A 23,515-nucleotide genomic window follows, 5' to 3' on the forward strand; every position below is an offset into this window, starting at 1 on the left:
GACCATTATTAACAAAATTTGAACGAAATTTGAACGAAATTTCAATGATCAGAATCGGGGTTTCCTGTATTTTAACATAAAAGTAATTTTATCCGTGTCCGAATAGGATCAAGTAAGATCTGAAATGGATAAAGAGCCGGAGAAAACGTGCAGACTTATATTTTAATATTGTTCTCTCTTATCGAAGCCGACTTTTATAATCCTTGGAGAGGATACGTACGAAAAGGATATCTTCTTCCTTAGATCAACGTGGATTTATATTACCAACATATATATTATATACATACGTACGTTTGCTCTTCTGAGTTACTGGTTTCTCTGATTACTATCATTTCACATTTTGCGACTCGACACGATGTAATGTTACTCGTATTACGTTCGCCAATAGCATGTTTTTGGGATGCTACAGAGTTTGCTGTTTGTCATCGCGTGAAAGGACTAGTGGCTATCGATTAAATTTCAGTTGATAGGGGAATTGGAGGTATTTGCACTTGTACTAATAAAAATCGTTTGTTCGAATCGAGATATATGATACGGAAAGATATTTAAATAGAAAATGGTACGCTGTTGACAACTTTCATTTTCATCGGAAATTTCAATATATTCTAAGCTATCGGTGCATACGAAAAGAATGCACGAGGAAGACGGGAATAAAATAAAATTACCCAATGGAGATATAAAAGAAACAAACCATCTAATAGCGTACATAGAACGCTTAGACTCTGTTGTCTGATCAATTTCGGTTCGATACTACTTGAAACTACTGCACGCTTTTCCAAAGTGATTCTTAACTCGTTAATATGTCAATATGCTCGTTTACAGTTGTACCGTCTACAGTGATTCGCGAACTCGTTGCAAATTTGAGATCGAATAAGTTTTTTAAAATTGTACCAAACGTCTTGAAGCTTTTGCAGATTTTAGGAGGGTTAGCTTACTAAATGGGGTATAAAGGAAATTTGAAAAAAATTGCAATTGGAATGAATACAATTTTAAGCATACGATAAGAAAGTTAAAGAATGCGACGTTTACTTTTTTCCTTCGCAAAAATTGCAATTTTTTCAAAAATTTTTTATGCGTCATGTGGTAAGCTCTAATCCTCCTAACTTTTAAATAAAAAGGGTTGCAACAGTTTCACGAGTCACTGTAGTATCTAAAATCGGCTTTAACAAGATGTACGATAACAAGTCAGATGGAATGCCATTCTAAAACTATTACGTATAAATATTGTAAAAAATATTGCAAAAATACGTAACTAACGATAGAAAAGGACGAACAACACTAGCTTTCTATTTGTAATTTCATAGTTTAACATCTGCTGTAGCTGTATGTTGTTTATCAATCTCTGACTAAATCTACCAAGGCTTAAGATAGTCAGAATTGTATTAAAATCTTTTGCTTGGCTGGAATTACGATGAATTTTGACCTAATTAAAACGTAAGCACGGAGGCAGATATGTATCTGTTCCACTAGCAACTTGATTATTCATTGCAGTTTCAACAGATTGCTGTTGCAAAAGGAGGAGCTCGAGCAGAAGCATTTGCACCTGTTGCAGATTGTCGAGTCCGAGAAGACGGCCAAGTGGCAGTACACACAGCAATGCGAGGAGCTCGCATCAGAAATAAAGAAGCTCCGAGGAGAAGTATGTTAAACACTAGCTTCGCCTAATCTTCAAATAGTGGAATTGGAGCTAAGATTATTTCGATTAGCTAGGAAATTCACCCCGAAGGGTGTTGTCACGATTCTTCGTAATGTGACACAACGTCAAACATCAATTTGCATAACAACTCAAACGATTGGACACGTACTTATTTTCCACATAATACAAACGATACAACACGAGAGACAAAATTATTCACATTGTTGCAACTATGACGGAAACGTAGTTACTTTCGAAACGTTATCGTCACATTCGTGAACAGGTTCCTGGGTTTCGTTACGGTTTAACAATGACGGCTATGGGAAACGTCGTAAACGTTTCCTAAACTCCGATCGTCCCTTGCCACAACAGTATTTCGTGAGATAAGGATGGCCCGTTATGGTTACAGTCTGCTACACGATAAGGTTTCGTTAAAACTTTCTCCGATGTTATAACAACGAATCTAATTTCGCGTATAAAATGAATTACCTTTTTCCGAGAAATAAAGTACTACAAAGAAAGTATTAACAGCGATGGCAATTGGAATGAAAAATATATATATATACATCGTGTACGGTATAATCTCTTACTTTCCATTAATATAATTAACAGATATTCGTTCCTCTCCGAGTATACGCATATAAAGATCATTAGAAAAATAGGTAGCTCGATGTTACAAAAATTCCTTGACCTGAAAAGTCCCGTATATTAAATACGAGAATGTCCATTCTAATTTATATCTTAAAATAAAAAAAGAAGGAATTCGCGTATTCGTATCATAATGAAAATTCTACTTTGTTAGTTCCCCTTTAATTAAATCGGCATAGTACATTTCAGTATTTGTCTATTAAAGCGATTTAACGGCATATCACGTATTATACATGATATCGTGACATAATCTATCTCGACGCTTCCGATAATTTCGAAGAACGAATTTTTCGAGTTTTTCTCGCTTTATTCTCACGTTATTTTGTGTGATTCGCGTTCTTGCAGCTGTGCGCCCTGAAGAAAGAGTTAAGGCCTGTAGCTTCGTCGTATACAGGAAGACCGGGAGTTCAAAGGACCATGTCCCAAGGCACTGGCAGTTTATACATGTCGGGATCCACTTTTGGATACGAGGCACATGGTTCGGGAATTTCAGCGTTTGGATTACGAGATATCAGCGAAGGCTCGATCGAGATGCAGAAAATTAAAAAGGTTCAAAGTTTCTTCAGGGGTTGGCTGTGCCGCAGGCGTTGGAAGCAGATCGTCGAGCAGTACATTAAAAGCCCTCATGCTGAGAGCATGCGTAAGCGGAACAGGTAGGAATTACTGTCCTTATTCGTTCAATCTTTAACATAAACACGTAACAATCACCTAAGATAGCAACGGTGCTGAAAGCTTTCTCGAATCTAATTACGATTATTAGATCAAATTCTTAGAATATGAAAACTTCAACGTTAAATATTTTTGTAAAGACGGCGATGGAAGATGGAACAAGGGATAAATTCAAATGGGATTAATATAGCGTCCTATCCTGTAGTATCTCGAACATTAACGCTATCTTACAGGGAACAGATGTGAATTAGTTTTGATCTATTAATTGATTTAACTGTATATGTTGGTTATACGATTACTATACGTAATGTACATTACAGGGTGGTTGGTAACTGGTGGTACAAGCGGAAAGGGGGTGATTCTACGCGAAAAAAGAAGTCGAAAATATGGAATAAAAATGTTTCGTTCGAGGCTTTGTTTTCGAGAAAATCGACTTTGAATTGTCGCTCGGTACGCGTCTACTTTGTCGCGTCTCGTTATAACGGATCTCACTGTAGATCGTTGTCTAGATGAAAAAATTAAAAAAAAAATTTTATTCTATATTTTCGACTTCTTTTTTCGCGTAGAATCACCCCCTTTCCGCTTGTACCACCATTTACCAACCACCCTGTATACATTGATCTTGAAACAGGTGTACATTGAAATTGATTTACTTGCAAATAAATAGCCTGTCGAATAATCGAAACAACCGTGTACTGTATCGATAACAATTACGCTTTAATAGGGGTAATACGATTCGTATGTATCTGTGAAATGTCAGCGATAATATTTGTGTAATATTAAATGATATTCAATTACTAAATAGTGGTTTAACGCGACGTTGATTATGCAACATTGTTCGTTTCGAAAAGTACTTAGACGAATTGTTTATTACGGTACATGTTTGTCACCATCGAGCTTGTTACGTTTGTTTCGTGTTGCTCGTGTTCTCATTCGATTAAATACTCTCTCGAGACGTGTATTCGCTTAATAAATGTTTGATTGAGGAAAAGAACAGAACAAACAGAGGCAGCACTCTGTCCCTCGAGGTCTCACAGCAAAACAATTGCAGATAGCAAACTTTGCTTCGATAAATAATATAGAGCATTATTTGCCTGGTAGAATTTTCTACTTAGTACGCTATGTGCGCTGATTAACGAACAGTTTCATTATTAATTAGTCATTCAGACAATTGGCGCGGTTTTTGCTGTAATTTTAACCTCCTATACGCAGACATATTTGAAACATTAAGTAAAAGTAGCGAAACGAGACGATACGTTATTAAATAATCATTTTCGGCTACCATATTTAAACGATGATCAAACAGCTGAATTTAATCTAAAACTTTTACTTATCGTAGGAATAATTTTATAGTAAATTACACCTGTTTGTGCTTAGTTTAGATTTGGTATGGGAGCACGGAAAGATGAACAAAGCTTTGTATAAATTATATAAAAGCCATTAAACATATCCTAAATTCCTGTTAGACTTACTCTCTCAAAGGCACTTTGAAATTGATCTTGTTGGTATTCATCTTCTACCGCAACATCGTATACGTACATGTACATGTACCTTTGCGCTTGTCTGCTGCCACATTCTCTCTGCGTTCCTCTGCTTCGCTCATTTAAACCAGGTAAACTTTGCACCTATTTCCAGAAAATGAAAAACTCGTCCAGGATCATTAAGTGCATTCTTTCTATATATCCGGCTCTGTATTCACATTAGTCTAAGTATCATTCTTGCCAATTGTAGACATCGAAACTTTGCTACTGGCTACTACACGTTTGTGCCAACTAAAGACGCGAAGAAACAGAAATAGGCTAAACTATATATTCGCGTTTAATTTCAAATGTCTGTTGCATTCGGTGCTAGGATTTGACGATTAGGTCATAACATATATCGATCGAAGGAGGAGTAATTACGATCTGGCTTTTCGCTTTTATATCTCCTAACGTTACGATTTTACCTACAACTCGTTAAAAGCCACTAACGTACGTAATATAAGTTAGTTGTAATTTCTCCATTCAGAATGACAACTCGGTGTGATATAAACATAGAAAACATTGTTAGTTAGTTGCGACGTGAAACTACAATCACCAGAGTACGAAGCGACTGTAATTTTAGTTTCACGTGAAGCACGAAGATTCATTGGCGAACACTGCGTCATTTCCTTCCAGGCATATTGGAAGTAATGATCTCTCGAGGCGGAAACTCATTAGCTTTGAGTGGGAGGCCGATTCGCTAATCGTACTATGCCTTCCACGTGCAGCTGCGATAATTATCCCAACAACTAATTAGAGGCAAAATGAAATTAATATCCTTGACTGTTCTTCAATCTAGCAGGCTAAATTATCATAAGTGGAAATATTCGTTCATATATTCGATTAATTCAAAATATATGTGTTCCGTTTCCTCGTGTATTTATCTTTTGCTTTGCCTAGCAGGGAGAAAAACAGAAGACAACACGGATTTTCTTAATATTTCAGCTTAGTGTTTCAAATGGTGGAAGCCGAAGAAGAATATACGGAACAGATGGAGATATTAGTAAGCTGTTTCTTGAGGCCTTTTAAGATGGCTGCCAGTTCAAAGAAACCCCCTTGTAGTCACGAGGATGTGAATAGCATATTTTTGAATAGCGAAACAGTGTTGTTCCTTCATCAGATCTTCCTGAAGGGTCTCACTTCTCGTATGGAGAGCTGGCCCACTTTAGTTTTAGGTACGTAGTTTCATTTCTATTAAGCCATTCGATCCAGAGATAACGTTTAGGTAACATTCTGATTAATTCTTATTTGTTATTAATTGGCAATGTACCATATAAGATTATGTAACAATATGGAAGAATTCTTCGTTAGAATGTTGCCGTGCTAGCGATAGAAAGAATCATGTTCGGTGATTTCAGGCGATTTGTTCGACATGTTACTACCAATGTTGTCAATTTATCAAGAATACGTCAGGAACCACCATTACAGTCTTCAAGTGTTGACTGAATGCAAGCAATCATCACCTTCGTTCGCTGCATTGCTCACTAGATTGGAGAACAAGACTGCTTGCGGAGGACGTTCATTGGAGACCTTTTTAACGTATCCTATGCATCAGGTATGTCACATTATTATTATTCAATTTGTTTCGATAAACAAATTGATTGAACGTCGATTAACAGCGGTAAACTTTGAAAATCTATCCGTCACTTATCGATAGGAATTAATCGAGCTTTTAATTAATGGCTTTTATTTTGCTTTACGTATACAACATGCCTGGAGAAATATTTCCGGGTTTCTATTTCATCGGCCGATATTTCTATCACGTATTGCACAGCTATTGACCAATTAACGATAAAAGAGAGTAATAATGTTACGAACAGTTTCCGACTAGTTGTGATCACCGGTCATAATTCTAGAAAATCATGCGTGTCCCGATCAGCAAATTTGTGGCCCGTAGGTAAAGGACCACTCGATGTGGAAATTTCATTTCGGAACAAAATAGGTTTCATTTCTTTTTCCACTTTTCGTTTAAGCGTTGGTGATTAAACGGAGCGGCGTCGCGCGTCGTCTTATTTTTCTCTTATAATGCATGTAAATTTTTGTCACGCTGTGCTCGTTACGGTATCTGTAAATTGTAATTACGCGTGGAAAAGTTTATTTTTACTAACAACGTAAAAAAATGCTAGGGGTTAACATTTATTATTAATGGCTGAATTGTTTCGTTACTTTATAAATCGATATATACATAGGAACTGCGTTGGCCACTTTCCCACGCAGCGCACATGAAAAACAAATTTTTTAATATTTTGAAGGTAAATTTATTTAGAGGGATTTTACGTATTAGTATATTCCAATTTTTCCTTATTTTTTCTACACTAGTCCTTTTTGCAGCATGCTGTCTTACCATTTTCTAATAAATATTCCACAAATAATTTCCATTATCGCGCTTGAATTATAAATATAGTATAATACGTCCTTTTTTTTTTGTTTCGTCGTTTTCAAGGATTATACGCGCTTTATACCGTGTATTATCGCAACAACTCTTCATAGGATAACGAGACAAATCTCATTAAGTATTTTTTTTATACGCGACGAATGAAAAAAGGGCAAGAGAAGTTAGGAGTAAGAGAGAACAGTAATGAAGGGGGGGGGGGGGCAAGGAAGAGTACCAAGAAATTCTAATATTTGTACGAACATGACCTTACCTCAAATGCGATTAATCGGATTAAAGAGAATTATCTGCAGTGTCGTGCATGATACACGATGTAGTTAAATTTTGCAAAGCGATAAGCGACTGCTATCGTTGAATATTAATACCGTAGTTACATTTTCAAGACCTTGTTTCCTACGTGTTTTGGGTTTAAATACGATTGGGGTTAACGATTAACGACGTTTTAGGTAATACTATCCTAGAAATTGCCTGATACGTGGATTAATATTGTAATTTATATCTGACATCCACTAGAATTGATCGATGAATTCTACTGCAAGCGACTAACGTTAAATTGGATATTAATTAAAATAATTTCAAGGATAATAAGATGACCGGAGATAATTTTCTGCACATATTTTTCAGATTCCAAGATACATTATTACGCTGCACGAATTATTGGCCCACACTCCTTACGATCACGTTGAACGAAAAAGTTTACAAAATGCGAGGCAACAATTGGAATATTTATCGAGACAAATGCACGACGAGGTACTAATCGTATATTTAATTAATCCGTTGGTTAATCATTCCAGAGCAACGTGTTTTGATTGCTTAATTCCGTAATATAGTATTAACTATTGATTATTGATATATTCAGGATTTAATATATTCACGTTATTTCAGGTCAGTGAAACAGAAAATTTACGAAAAAACTTGGCCGTAGAACGAATGATCGTAGAGGGCTGCGATATTTTACTCGACGTGAATCAAGTGTTCGTCAGACAGGGTGAGCGACATTACTCATTTTCTCTATGCATCTATTTTTATGGTAGTGCGAATATCTGTGGGAAGGATGGAAGAAGTTTAAAGTTGCGAATTAGTTACTTTCAATTTGGTCGATCGATAATCTCCATGTTCGAATTAGTATACGATTGATATGGTCGATCGGATAATAACTAAAAGAGTATCTAAATTTGAATATTTCACAGCTACTGTAATTCATTACAAGCTCATCGTACGTACATTTTTCCTTTATTTCGGTTACTGGTATCACGAATGGCTTCACCGAGTAGAAATTTACATTTTCCTTTGCCAATGACGTCGGTAACGAGATTCTATCGAAGCTTCGCTTTCCCTTTACCTTGAACCGAGAAAATCGATGGAAAATTCCTGGACGCAGTCGGTAAAGTCAACTCGGTCGAGCTGGCTACACGTGAACGTCTCGTCCAAGGTTTTACCGGAATGTCCATGAGAAATGAAAATTCGGAGTACGTGGCGCAAGCGCGTCCCTACGTGCCCCAGAATCGATGGGGTTGTATATTCGTATGCACGTGATCTACGCCGAAACTGCTGGATCATGCGCAACAAGTATCGTCAGGGCCGTCGTAGGAATGGCAAAAATTGCTTAAAAACATTTTCAAGATATTTAGAAGCAGTCTTCTTCAGAGATGTTTCTCAAACAACGTGCTCGATAAGGCACAAGTGCAGACACGTTTTGAGGTGGAACGCGACTCTCGTCATCTTGTTAGATCACTTTCACGTCTCGATAAAAGATTACGCAAATTACCTGCTGTATCTGTAAAACGATATTCGTTGACAAATTTTCACGCTCTAGTGCATGATATTTTCGTTGTGCACGAACACGCGTTTGCGTAAATTGGAATTCTCTGCGAGAAGGATGGATCGTTTGTTAACACAGCCCTGATCCCTCGTGTTTGATATCGCATCACATGGCTACCACGCAAACGTCCTTCCGTCTTTATAGCGTGCAGGAAAAGCCCCACCCGCGGATGGTTTTCTCCTGACATTGGTATCGCCAGAATTGTAAATTTTCTACGTTTGTAATATCGCTTAAAGGAATCAGAGAAGGAAATTGTAGCTTCTAGAACTACCGACTGATAATTTCAAAGTTGTATCATGGGGTTAGCGGGACGAGAAACAAATATATGTATATATATATACGAGCACATACGAGCTCCATTTTGCAGTTCGATTGGTGAACAATTCAGCGTGTGTTGAAAATGTGATCACGTAAATTTTATCGAGAGGTGACTCGTATTTGTTGGAGGTATCATCGAAATAACGGGGACCAAGGAAGTGTACAAATGATAGTATTAGGGATCAAGGATATTCAGATACATCGAAAATACTGGTGGATAATTTCCTGCCTTTTGTTGTTGTTGTTCTATGCCGACTTGTCAACAAAATAGCTCATATACGTATCGAATCGAGCAAGGTACGAGTAAATAACAAACTTTCGTAATTTTGTTTCAGGCAATGGTATTTTGCTAAAATTAATTATATACTTTTATGTATATATATTTGAAAATATTATTGCGCGCAAAGTTTTTGAACAAATTAATTCACCGATTCGTCATATTTTGTCCATTCTTTGACAAAAGATTCTTTCTTATTAACTTGCTACTTTATGTTTTTCAGGTACGCTCATCCAAATCTTAGATAAACCAAAAGGAGCTCGAAGTAGATTGAGCGCGACGTTTGGAGGCAAAGGTGGTGGCGATAAGGAAGCAGTCAGACAGTGCTTTCTCTTTTCCAATCATTTGTTACTAACGACGCGTCAATCGGACGACGATGGTCGTTTGAATCTTGTCCCACAAATAGGAAAAATACCTCTTTCCGATGCGGTGTTAGTGGAGGACCCTAACGAACAGAGTACCGCAGATGACGATGGTATTACAACATTATTATTCTTCGACTAAGGCTTCTTAGCGCTTTACTTTGTACTCTCATGCTACTGCAATCGACTTAATTTTTTGCACTTAGTAGGTGATTTCTTAATTGTAACTAAACGTAAATTCTTGCGAAATTCTAGCAGCTTCGAACGGCAACAAGTATCATTCTTAGTTTGAAAATTTGTTGTAAAAATTGATTTCCACAAATTTGTTAAGTATTTAAACGACTAATCGATCAGCGGATTCGACACGAGGACTTTTTAACGCTCCTAGCTCCTACTAGTAAAGAAAATAGTCAACTATCGTCTGTCTTCCTTTAAAATGTCTTATTTTTAGATCTCTAAGTAGACCAGCTGCTTCCCTATACGTAGAATGCTCCTTCCTTCTATTTTTAATTTTTTATGCATTTATTTGCAACACTTCAAGCTTCTTCGACTTTGGGCCTGCGGCGACATTCCAAGCAGTGGATGATCTGTCTTTTGCAAAAGTGTGTTAAATACTTTACACATAATTAATATTGTATTGCCGTGATTGCAAACTGATTTTAGAACTGTCAGTATGTTCGATGTCCAGCGGCATCAGCGAGAGCAGCGGAAGTGGTAGCGGAAGTGCCAGTAGTCAACTGCAGAACCGTGACTTCAAAATCATACTCGACTTAAAATCTGGCGGATCTCAAGTTACCGTACACCTCGTAGCTCCTACTATTCAGGTACAGCGTAAGACGATTATAACAACGATTATTATCCATATAATATATAATTATTACTTATTAAGAATCATCTGCCATAGATACCTACGTTCTTGTTAATTTTCTCTCAGAAAATTCTCTCTTCAGAGTCTCTTGAATTATCTCTCTTTAATTACATTTTATATTTTCCATTTGCGAGGAAAGGCAAATTAACGAAACTTTTAATTAACGAATGAAGGAGAAAGCTGCTTGGATAAGCGATATCAGCCAGTGTATGGACAACGTTCAGTTCAACGATTTAGTTCGAGGCTCGTTGTCGGACACTAGTTCCGTCACGATGCCTCAATCCATCAGGAACGACCCGAAACTGTTCAAGGATGACGTAGATATCAGATTCAGTAGGACCTTAAATTCCTGCAAAGTGCCGCAAATCCGATCAGCCACTCCTGAACGACTACTTCAACGTCTGACGGATCTCAGATTTCTCAGTATAGATTTTCTCAATACGTTTTTGTTAACGTATCGAGTATTCACCAGTGGCGTTACCGTACTGGAAGCTCTGAAGAAAGTGTTTTACGAGGCTGAGCCACCCGATGCCGAGATGCCTACTGGTTCCCTGGTGTAAGTTTCTGAATCTGTTGCCCATTCTTGTTTCATACGAAAGCATCCTTCTGACCGAGCGTACTGGATTGTGATAATCCTGTCTCTCCATGAAACAAGTTGTAACGTACGCGTGAAATATAAGAAACTTCGACTTTTCTAATTGGATGTAAATATGTATGTCCACCAGATCCTTAGACGTATTGGGCGGAAACACAGCGGACTCGCAATTGCACGTGGACGATAGAAGACGAAGCAGCGTTTCACCACGAAGAACCAGCGGGGCTAGTTCAGTTTCTGGTATATTTATCGACTTGTAAATTAATCTTACGTTATTAAAAAGTGGTTTCACGGAAGAAAATATCGATAAATTGTCTTTGAAAAATTCACCTTTCATTTTTTTTTTTTTTTCGTATATAGGATACGGATCGGAAATAAGCGACAGCCGTGAAGCGAAGAGTCACGGTTCCTGTGACTCTAGCAGCGGCGGATACACGCTCAATTCGAAGGGATATTGGCGCAGTGGCGGATATAAAAAGGGTAAATCGTTTATTAAAGTAAACGAGCGTAGCATTAGCTTCCTTTGTGTATGCAGAAGCGATAAATCGTACTTAGATGGCCATTGTCTTGAAAAAGTAAAATCTGGTAGCAGAGTTAGATAAAATAGTTTTATAGATTATACGCATAGAATAACGCTCCTCTGTTTGTAATGTATTGTCAAATAATTACGAGTCACGTACAAATACTTTTCGATCGTTGCAAATCGCACGAAGTATTTATAGCGAAGCATTTAAGTAGTTCAAGCGGCAAATTATGTATTAAAATAATATATTTGCAAATTATTTAAGATTTCTCTTTTAAGTAGCTCTGTCTCACATTACGGTATGCAGTTAAGTAGATCGTAATTATTTTGAAGATTGTTGCATGACGCAATAGCATATATCTAGTTTTATTAGAAGAATTATCGCATTTTCTATTATTTTACTCGAGCGATATGTTTTTTAACGCGTTAACGTTATTATATTATCAACGTTAACGATTCAACGACTCTGCCTGCTAATAAACGATTACGTATTGCTAATGTCTATTCAAATATGCGTCAGTGTTCGTGATTAATAAGCGCACGATATAACAACGAACTAACGTAACAAACTTGCCATTGTTAATACCACGAAATATGCGCGAAAGTTATTCTATGAGTTCTATCAGTTCGTATCACTAAAAATATTTGTAACTGTCGATTAATAATTATTTTAGTGGACGAGGAGCAGCAACTAGGTTTGATTTCGGAAGCTCCTTCAATTATAAAACGAAGTCCTACTATACAATCGTCCACTGCGTCCATTGGTTCTCAATCTCCTGCAACACCACGAAAAATCAGCATTCGCGTGGACAAAGAAAAGAAAGAAGAAGACGATGGCTGTCATTTAACGATACCAAAGGTCATTGGTGTTTCGTCCAGCTCTGAGACACTCACGGGTAAGATCAAATTTCGGAAAAAGTGCACGGTTTTTTAATCGTATCCGGGGAATAGACAATAGAAATCATAGAATAACTGCAAGTCGAATTTCTGTTCGAAGACAATTATTAAGATCTATTTTCTTCTTTTATAAAATTTATTTTAAAAACTAGGATAGAACAGTTAACTTTAGATTGCAAGAACAAACCATCAATAGGCGATAGGCATAGGATTCCATTAGAAGTCTTCACTAGGGCTTAAGCTATGAAAGGATGAAACACTTTGCGAAAAGAAGTAGTTGATCATGACGGAAAATATGATTTTCCAGATGTATTGAAATATCCGCTTGGCTCGAGTGGTGGGATAAAACGGAACACTCGTTTAAAACCAACATATAGGTCGATGTTAATATAGTGGCTCGTTCTCTTCTTCCTTTTCTCCTCTTTTTCTTTTCGTTATTCTATATTTTCTCGACGAACTTGACGAACACGCACTAGTGTCATTTCGAAGAATACACGTGGATTTTTACGTGAATAACATCCGCATGAGATAAGTGCATTGATTATTAAAATTTCAACTGACGGCTGGATCGAACGAAAGACGTATCTCGTACGTCATAATTTTCTGGGAAACCAGAACAGCAATTCTAATTTTATTCTGCAATCAATCTAATTGCAAACATTTCTATTCTTGCCTATACGTATTTACATAGGCAATTTATTCCATACTGAAGCGTTTCGTTTTGCCGCGGATGAGATAATTCGGTAAACATTTAATATACTTGACGTATTAAACTTCGACAGCGGGAATTTTCCCAACTCTCTAAATTCTAAACCAAGAAATAATATGCGCACGGGTCTATGGTCGATCGTGAATTATTGCGAGGAATATTTAGTCTCGTGTTACGTAATGGCAACTCATTAGCAGTTCTTATCAAAGATAAACACCGGCGTTCCGTTTCACCCCACTCTTCCCTGCATTTTACCGAGGCCTTTGCATTGATATATATATATTAATATTATTTAAATAATTTCGTCTCACCTATGTTACGCATGCAGTATTATTAAGCGGCGTTACTCTTAAAAAGGTAATATTTTCCAATCTATTATACCTCCGTTAATAACTATCCGGATACAGTAAGAAATTACGTCACTTGAAGGAAAATTGACTGTAAATTATTAAAAAAATTCTTTTTATCATATAATATCTTACCGTGACAAACGCGTTTCGCTGATATTAAATAATAGCGTAATTAATTTCAGATAATACGGTAATAAGCGCACCGTCCTCTCCTAGCAATCTGAGTTCTGTTACGTTGGTTGGGTCAACTGGTTCAGGGTCAGGATCAGGATCGGATCGAAGTCCACAGGATGGGGTTACTTATTCGCGTGGCGTCTCCGAAGAAACCGATACACCTGTAGCAACGGATCCGCCAAAAGGGGGTACGCTGGTCACGAAATTAAAGCTTAACACGCCACTTGTCGCATGGCTCCTTCACACAGGCTGTTCCATTATAACTTTCTCATACAATTATTTCCAAATTATCAGAGGAACAGTTTATCTACGAGGATGCCGAGTCTGAAACATCGAAACAAGCGAAAGAGGAGACACCGACGAAAACTCCTACAACGCCAAAGGCGACAGCCATCGAAACAACCGAGAACGAAGCAAGCAAACACGAGAAAGAGAAACAGCCCGCGAAAGAAAGTGAAAGCAGCAGTCCATCGGCTCAGCCGCCGTCTCCTCAACAAAATCAGCTGAATCAACAGAGGCAACATCTACATCATAACGAACATAGAGCATCCATCGCCTCTGCTCCTGCGGCTACCGCGAGAAGTAGCTCGATTTCTACGATAACTGGAGTATGTGGAGAAATATGTTTCTTTGATACACTTAATGTTATTCATACACACAGATACATATGCATAACGTGCATAACATGTCATAGTAATTGAAATAAGTAGAACGTAGGGAAGTATATGGTACAGAAGGCCGGTGATAGTTCATTTTCTTTAAATTAATAATATTTTTAATCGAGGTATTATTGCCGATATTACAAAGGATTTAACGTACAACGAGCTACGTTACTACGTAACACTAATAGTATTTTTGATTGAAATATAAATGAAATATTGAATAGGTTATTTGCGTTTTGCAGAATTATTGGATGAGCAGGCGATCGATTCAAGAAATCGAAATGTCTTCCCAACAAGGCAACTTCCAACATGACCAGGTTTCCAGCAAAGCTGGAGTAGTGATTACCAGCTTTCGGCAGAGTCATCGAAGGTTCGTTCGAGTATTCCTGACGTGTTTAACTGTCTATGTATATCCATACGTTGTTGTACGCATCATAAAAAAAAGTGCGCATGTCGATCGATCCGAGGTTTTCATTTCCCGAAAACTATACGATATCGTCGTCTTTATACAGAAAATACGATCGAACAACGTTTATAGTCATCTACCGTATCCATTTGAAGAAAACATTAGCATGCAACTTCAAGGACATGTATAAATTGTATCGAGCTAATTGAGATACCATAATATTACGTTAAAATAACGATTAATCATTCTATCGAACGTGTACCGCGAATATAATTAAGGAACTAATTTGTACAGACGTTTGTATCTTGAAACAGAAGAGAAAAAAAAAGAAGAAAAATTATCTCTATTTCGTTTCACGGTATCGCTAATGAATGTTGACTGTAATAAAGGTATTTTTCACTTTCTTACGCATGAGTGCTTTGTCTCGGTATTCTTACGTGTTTTCTTCCGCCTACAAATAAATCTTCCTTGTTTTTCTTGTAGACAGAGATATTCGTATTTTTCTATCCTCGTTTAAACAACACTATCATCTATTATCTCTATTATTTATGAAGTACTGCATACGCAACGATTGGAAAATTTATGTGTATCTTATTATATTATTTTTACTACAAAGTATATAGCTTTTCCTTATTATAATTAACGACCATCGTATATCTGATATTCTTCTACTTTAATATCACTTTCTTTTATCTCTACGTATATCGTTTATCCTTAGGAGATCGAGCGATACATCGAAATTCCAAGATTTCAGGTTTGAGTTGGTAATTGGACAATTATATTTTTTCAGTGACACGAACGAACGGATTCGAAAGTATACGTATTGTAATTTAGTTGTAAAATCGATTGTCCAAGCTCGCTTTCGTGATTTCGTACGTTTTATACGATATTTATTATTCAACACGATAATACGTGAATAATATTCTTTCGAAAGAACGTACTGTCGATTCCAATATCGACGTAAATCGTTTCTATTCGTAACTCGACATGCTTATTTTCACCAAATGAATTTTTCAATCCAGGATAATACTTTAGTTATTTTAATGCAACTGTATTTCATATGACGTTTTGTGTCACTTATAGCGTTGGACCTGTACCTATCTGGTAAGTGTCATCGTTTCTGCTTCTGAAACACTGCTATTTTTCACTCTATGTGGCGCATGATGATCTCTATCTCTTTCACAAACTCACGTGTATGCTCTCTCGTCGTTTTATTGCTCACGTTCACTTGAAGCACATTGCAAAATTTCTAAATTTCCATACATCCCAAAAGGTATCTAGGTCTTCTTAAATTTATTAAAAATAAAATTCACAAAGAATATAAAGAATATAAAGCCTACAAAGAATATAACATCGGTCGTCATGTAATTCGACGTAGTTATTTTTTATAATTTAAGTCGCAAATAGTTTAAACTATAGTAACGCATAATACGAATCGCAAGACGGTACGAAGTCCTATTTCAGAAGAACTATAACTTGTACAAAATCTTTTTACAAACCTACTTTTCTCGAATAATGGACAAGATTTTGAATGCATGAATACCCGAACCTGATTTATTCTAAATATCGACTATCTTAAAACCAAGATTTTATATTATAATCGCATAATATTTTTTCAAATGTTTTTGTTATCTCAATATTTATTTTTCAAAGGAAATAATCAAAGCTGTATCGATATCTTGTAATATATTTCTTAAACATTTGTTATGTTTCGTACTACCTACTTTCATTTTATTACTAATTATCCTGCATCATGGGCGAGCTAAACGAAATAGAAATAGTTTGAACTGTTTAGACGTCTTGTATTAATTGATATTCGCGGTAATAGTGTCTCTACCGCGGTTATAGTTTAGTACAGCAGCTGGATACAGCTATTGCATTGTCGGTATTTGTTAATCAACTAGACAGCAAGGCGCACACTAGTGCACATTAGATTCTAGATTAGAGAAATCATTCGCAATAGGCTGATTTATTTAATAATCAGTATTTTTTTGTCGCAAAAAATTGTACGATGCATATATTATACATGTGTATATAGCGTCGATATTAACAATATTAAAATTCGAATCTAATTAAAGTTCGAATCTAATACGCAATACGTATGTGACATAAAAATTTAAGGAATAAACTTGAACTAATATTTTCCTACGTATAATTCGATGTTCAAACGTTTGTCGATACGTTTCTCGATAGTTCATTGAGAATACCGTGGCGGAAGATAAATACGGTTGACACTGCAAAATACAAATTCAAGTGATAAAGAAGTTGTAAGATTCAGCGTATTTCGAATGATCAGTAGAAAAAGATTTAGATTTTTCTTTTCTTTTTTTTCTTCGTAATGTGCTGGGTAGTTTGTAGATAACAAAGAAAGAAATATGTGTCTTTTAATCGTCACACTTAGATGTTCACTATTGTCTATAAAATGATAAACGATATAAAGTTTGATATTCTCTCGTCTTAATTAGTAAATTTATATTTTGATATTACAAATTATAATATGTAAATTTACTGATTATCGAAATGTTGTACGGCCTAAAGTTGATGGGGAACAAACATGTTCATAAACAGTAATCATCCGATGTTACGAAACTGTCGAGTAATTTAATATCTGTGCTTCGCCGAAGATTTTCAACGTAAAAGATATTCGCTCAAATTAAAAGCCTATCTCTGGAAAAGGAAAAGCTTTGATTCGAATCACGATAATTCTCGAAAGGGAATTTCCTAAAAAATATGGTAGAATAAACAATATTATGTTTATTAACGAATATACTCGAATAGGCAACAGTATGTTAACCAATAACAAACTACTAATTAAATAATATACTTTATGATTATTTATTTGAATAATACGAGGAATGATATATTAAATGGTATAACAATTTACAAATGCTAAAGATATGCATGTTATGTAACGAATTATGTGTAATGTCATAGCCGAAACGTTTCATACTATTCAAAAGAATAATCATAACGGTAAAAAGATAAACACTATGTGTCCATTTAATATGTACAAACAGCACAAAAACAAATTCAAAGCAGAAAGGATTAACGTTGCTAATCTATATATCTAGGAGTAGTACCTCGACGGCTGCAACTGCATTCGCAATTGCAACATCTGCGTCGAGCAACCCCCCGGACAAAGGCATTGATGGAAATAATCGCAGTGGTTCTTGTCGAGACAAAAACAGGCGCAAGGAGTCGGTCATGTCAACTGCAGCCACGATGCGAGTGTTAAACGTTTTGAGGCATTGGGTCTCGAAACACGCTCAAGACTTCGAGTCCGATCAGACGTTGAAAAATCTGACGATCGAGTTTCTCGAGGATATCATGTACTGCTCGAATCTTCTTCCGGCTGAACACAAAGCCGCGAGCCAACTTCTTCGATTGATCACGAAAGAAGAGCCAGAGAGCAACAAAGTGGATCTGAAGAAACTGTTGGCATCTCCCACTGTACGTATACGCGAAACATCGATAACCCACGATACTAAATAGACATAGTTAATTCTTCTTTTGTATTTTTCCTAGTCAAAAACATTGTGCTACAAACCGTAATATATTGAAAAATATCGTCACGCGATTTCAGGTGCAAACGAAAGAAAGCATCGAGACGCTATCAGCGCTTGAAATCGCAGAGCAAATGACGTACTTGGATCACAAGATCTTCGTGTCTATTTCAAGCGAGTAAGTTATCCAAACGTATTAACTCGTTGCTCCGTTTATGAATCGTTGAAGTTTCACCGTGAAAATAAATGTTTTTGGATAAAGAAGATTCGTCCGACTTGTATCCATCGATACAGGAACGCTGACATCCAAAGTATTTGTAATCCGCTTCTATTTCTGCGTAGGGAATTTCTTGGACAAGCGTGGATGAAAACTGACAAGGCTACACGCGCACCGCACATTCTCTTGATGACGAAGAGATTCAACGAAGTGTCGCAGTTGGTCGTCTCCGAGATTATCCGACGTTCGAACATGTCAGCGAGAGTTGCAGCGATCGAGAAATGGGCCGCAGTCGCGGATATCAGCAGGGTTTTGCACAATTACAACGGTGTGCTGCAGATTTGCGCAGCTTTTACAAACAGCAGCGTCTTCAGATTGAAAAAGACTTGGGAAAAAGTTTCGAAAACGGTAAGGGACGATCACGCGATATTAAAATGCCGAATGACAAACATATACGAGCTGTTTCGTTTGTTTTATAGACGAAGCAAACGATCGAGAGACTACAGAATATCGTGTCTTCGGACGGTCGCTTTAGAAACCTACGGGACGCTTTGCATCGATGCGATCCACCTTGCATTCCTTATTTAGGATTATATCTGACCGATCTTTCTTTCATAGAAGAGGGTACACCAACTATGACCGAAGATGGCCTTTTAAACTTTTCCAAAATGAGAATGGTAAATCGGTTTACTCGTTACTCGGTCATGTCGTAAAATTGTTACTGTAAAAAATGAAAGAGAGAGAAGAGAGAGATATCGCGAATTGAAAACGTATAAACTCGCTTAGCTCGAGCCAATTCTTTAAATCGAGTTTGAAATTTGGAGGAAATTTTTCGATTTATTTCCAGATTGCCCACGTGATTCGAGAGATACGACATTTCCAGCAGACACCCTACAAGATCGAACTGATAACGAAAGTTACGAATTATCTGCTGGACCCGTCGTTGATGCTAAACGAGAAGGATCTATATCGCATGTCCTTGGAGATCGAGCCAAGAACATCCAGGCTAAGTAGTTCAACCTTAATTAATCTGCCACCTTCTGTGAGCCATACATCCACAAAGTAATCTTAAGTATCAAGCCACTTCAATTATCGATACGTAATTATCCTTGTCTTATCCTCGGGCTATTTTCTAGATAATACGGAAAACGTTAACAGAGAGAGAGAGAGAAAAAAAAAGGAAAGAAGTACTCACATCGAGCGTTGAATCTCAATTGCTCAATTGTGATTATGAGAAGCGTTTACGGGTTTAAATGTGCACTCAACTCGTTGATTCTGTACGAATCGTACGAGTAGCATTCTCGTTTTTCATCACGAGAAAAGGACGAAATAAATGTCTAGGCGAAGTTATAATCCAAAGCCTAACCGGCGAGCGTATCCTGATATTCCCCAAGTTTCTTCGAAAGTAGATGTCCAATATTTCTTGCAAATAGTACGAACGGCGTCGGTTTATGTCGGACACGAGCCAATGTGTTTTCAACCCCGTCCATTTCTGTCCAGTCTCGCTCGTCGTCACAGTCGCAGTAACGTCCGTTTTCCCTATATTTCCACTCGTGAATTTCAATGTGTGTTTACGTGGAATCCGAGAAAAGCGATGTTCGTTGCTACTTGAACGAGTAATTTGAACGAGGGAGGAAAATTTCTACATATATCGATCGCGCTGTGCCATCTTCGCGTACGATGCGCGATCGAAATTTTCAACATTTTTGTTGGAACGCTGGATCGTTCCGGTCACAGGTACACGCGGAGGAAAAGTTTATAGTTTGTACGAACGTTACCAGCATATTTCTATTTTATTTAGCAAACCGTGTCGATCACTGTCGTCCACATGTACGAGACGTACGATTCGGTCGAGAGACGACGTTAAAGTGATGGACGATACCGGTGACATCGTTTATTTCGACGGAATGTAGACTAGCTGACGAAACCGGAGAGATTTCGATCGTTGATTTTTAGTTAAAGTCGCTCAATCGAGCAGTATTAATCCCTGAGACGCGCCAGTGCAAACGAATATTAATATTAAAAATGCTAGCGACGGAGATTAGCAGCAAAGATCGAAGATTGTATTTGACAATCAGTAGAGTAATGATATAATGCCTTCGATCGGCTCCTAATCCTAATCTAACTTTTACTCCCTTTTTCCAAACTTCCCTATTCTTATCGTTTCTTAATGTCGTTACAACAATGTCGTAGAGATATATAGTATGTGCTTAATTTTACATCTTTTTATTTCTTTCTCCGATAGTACCATGTTTTATAAGAAAATTTGCCGAAGAGTTTCGTTAGGAGAGCGGGACCTATCATAATTTCCATCGTATCGATATTTTTCTCCATCGAAAGATCGATCGATAACAGTGCAAAGTGTGATTTCTATTTCGTGTATTTTTAACACATTTGTCGTGTAAAGTCTACTCGCATATTGAGAACGCGCATATCATTAAAGATGTATCTAAATGTAATCCAAAAATATTTATTCCGCCATACTTGACGACACTTTTAGCGTGACTATTCGATGATCGTATCGTTAAAGTCGTCGTAACGAATACGAGGAAAATTAATATCCGTGTCATCTCGCTGAAACAAACGGGTTATTCATTAAACTGGATAGTTTACGCTTTGTTACGTTATATTATATACTTGGTCTTGCTTTATTTACTATAATTAATTAAGAACAGAGGTGCTCGTGTTACGAAAATTACTACGTTATTAAAGAATCGAAGAAGAATGAAAAAGATTTATAACCATCGATTTAAATGTCCGAACGCGGTAACGAATTCAATGACAAAGTGCTTATCAGATTGAGATATATAATACGTGCAAAATAATAGAATAAAGGAAGATGTTCTTTACTCAAGAATCATTAGCCAAAAATATACATAGAATAATATTCTCTGTCTCTTCTTCTTATACTCTTTTTCGCCTTTTAAAAAGAAACTATGTTAGTGATAAGCTTCGGTAATCAGCTGCATCCTTCGTAATCCTTTTTTTATCCAATTGTCAAAAGGACATTCCACGGATAATCTTCGTTATACTTTCCTCGATGTAAGATTCCACTTTATAGTTTATAGTCACGTGGATCTCGGTATTGGCTATGCTTTGTATTCGAAACGTTTCGGTTGTTTTTAGGTGTATCGCATATCGTTTCGCGAATTTCTATTTACCTCTCTTTTATCTAGATACGATATTATACTAATTCTAGTCAGTCTGTACACCGAGAATGAGAAAAAAGGAACATGACGTATGGGCTACGTGAAACATATTCTCCAGCTAGCACGTTCCCCGCACAAGTTTCACGCGAGTAAAACGATCAACGGGATATTATAGCGAGCCACTTTTCCATAACAATTGTAAATCCTGAACTAGTCGTGTTTTTTTTTCTGTTGATCGTAGCTTGTTTGATTGTAAATTTACATTGTATAAATATCTGTGATGGAAAAAAAATAATAGTTATTGTAAATACGAAGCGTATCGCTCATAAATGTTGTTGAAAGTCAAATGGACTATAACCTGCGTGATTAACGTAAACCATGCGTAAAATTTTAACACCGATGTTTTCGTCAACGTCGAATACACTCGTAAAACAAAACTATCGATTCCAAGGGATTATACGAGGACAAATGTATTCGTCTGTGACAAAATTCAAAATGAAATATCATGGTGAAGTACACAAATACAATTCTCCGTTCTTTTCTTCTTCGGATGTTTCGTGCAAAGAAAACTTATATTCGATTAATTTTCTATTCGATTACTCGCTATACAATAACCGTATGCTATTTAATTCGATAGGTTTATATAGGTCGTTTCATGAAAATCTCACGTGTTGCTGTTTCTCAAATCGATTACTTTTTGTCGTATCTGTTAACACCGATCGAGTTAAAAACAATCGAATTTGTGTACTTTCATCGAAAGTCATTTCTTCCTGGAGTTTCTATATTTTAAACGTCAAATACTCTTACGGGTCAGGAATAGAGTACCTGAATACAAAGCCCCGATCTCGTTATTAATTTTATTAATAACAATGTATCGTCGCTCTTAAAAAGAAACATACGAATTACCTTAAAAATCTGTGTTCACGTGTAACTTTCTTTAGCAAAGGCTTCTGTAAAAACAGAATTATATTTAAACAGATTCCGGATGGAATATAAAAAAACGTCGAAGCAAACATACTTGTACAAATTGATACATACTTGGATAATTTTGCGGAGCATGTCATTCTCGTAATCAAAATGTTATCGATTCTCTTTTGCGTTGTAGGAGATTTCGTATCTTACGTTCCAAGATACATCTCGTTAAAAGTATCAGCTTTGTTTTAACATAATTTTAACACGATTCATACATATCTCGACTCACCGAAAGATCACGAGAAACGAAAAAAAGATCTTTTACTTTCGCCCATCTTTATCGATATCAATCCACGGAAGACAATCCACGGAATTTCCAAAAATGTATCGTTGTTGATCGATCGAGACCAGTAAAAAATATGTGCCAATTTCTTTTCCAGACACGATAAACCGTTAGAAAGCTGATCCTACGATCGATTCATAGCGAAGCTCGTGTAACATTGTAGAAAGATATTCTCTACTAAAGTTACTTATTCATAGTCTGCCAATGATTGATCATTTATCGTATTTATAATTAAATTCCTTCGCTTGTACATTATCCTACATACGCTTTTTCTAAACGTAGAGCTATATTTTTTTTCCACGGACTTGTCGAGTAATTCCAGGTATTTTGAAACGAATATATATTCAATTTTCGAGTAATCTTGCGCACAAATTTGCACGCTCAGTCACGGAGCGCGTTTCATTTGCAGCTTTGCATAAATTATTTGAAAGACTAATGTCGAGTTCACTGGTGTTTTTCTGTATACACAGGCGCGCGCGCGCGTGCACACACACACACACGCACACACACACGCGAATACATAATATTAAATGACAATTTAGACAGAACTAGGTAACTATTAC

The 23,515-nt window shown here is 36.7% G+C and overlaps 1 protein-coding gene across 5 annotated transcripts in view; it reads left to right on the plus strand.

The window, feature by feature from the left end:
• The window catches only part of LOC100749046 (ras-specific guanine nucleotide-releasing factor 1), a 49,623-nt gene extending 29,887 nt beyond the window's left edge, over positions 1 to 19,736 (plus strand). The window contains exons 6-27 of one of the 5 annotated variants that reach the window (XM_012383402.2): positions 1,492 to 1,639; positions 2,630 to 2,937; positions 5,419 to 5,648; positions 5,832 to 6,028; positions 7,490 to 7,615; positions 7,751 to 7,853; positions 9,506 to 9,757; positions 10,186 to 10,246; positions 10,333 to 10,468; positions 10,686 to 11,068; positions 11,238 to 11,347; positions 11,468 to 11,587; positions 12,305 to 12,526; positions 13,769 to 13,948; positions 14,055 to 14,368; positions 14,665 to 14,792; positions 15,912 to 15,932; positions 17,900 to 18,278; positions 18,412 to 18,509; positions 18,674 to 18,956; positions 19,028 to 19,225; positions 19,396 to 19,736. In XM_012383402.2, coding sequence (XP_012238825.1) covers positions 1,492 to 1,639; positions 2,630 to 2,937; positions 5,419 to 5,648; positions 5,832 to 6,028; positions 7,490 to 7,615; positions 7,751 to 7,853; positions 9,506 to 9,757; positions 10,186 to 10,246; positions 10,333 to 10,468; positions 10,686 to 11,068; positions 11,238 to 11,347; positions 11,468 to 11,587; positions 12,305 to 12,526; positions 13,769 to 13,948; positions 14,055 to 14,368; positions 14,665 to 14,792; positions 15,912 to 15,932; positions 17,900 to 18,278; positions 18,412 to 18,509; positions 18,674 to 18,956; positions 19,028 to 19,225; positions 19,396 to 19,614 — 4,216 coding nt within the window. In that variant the 3' untranslated portion in view covers positions 19,615 to 19,736. Of the gene's footprint in view, positions 1 to 1,491; positions 1,640 to 2,629; positions 2,938 to 5,418; positions 5,649 to 5,831; positions 6,029 to 7,489; positions 7,616 to 7,750; positions 7,854 to 9,505; positions 9,758 to 10,185; positions 10,247 to 10,307; positions 10,469 to 10,685; positions 11,069 to 11,237; positions 11,348 to 11,467; positions 11,588 to 12,304; positions 12,527 to 13,768; positions 13,949 to 14,054; positions 14,369 to 14,664; positions 14,793 to 15,911; positions 15,933 to 17,899; positions 18,279 to 18,411; positions 18,510 to 18,673; positions 18,957 to 19,027; positions 19,226 to 19,395 lie in introns of all 5 variants that reach the window. The other 4 variants (XM_012383403.2, XM_033319889.1, XM_012383404.2 and 1 more) reach the window with 4 other exon arrangements.
• Positions 19,737 to 23,515: the final 3,779 nt, after the last annotated feature.

The sequence above is a fragment of the Bombus impatiens genome, unplaced genomic scaffold (assembly GCF_000188095.3).
Source record: "Bombus impatiens unplaced genomic scaffold, BIMP_2.2 scf_0217, whole genome shotgun sequence".
Classification (NCBI taxonomy): Eukaryota; Metazoa; Arthropoda; class Insecta; order Hymenoptera; family Apidae; genus Bombus; species Bombus impatiens.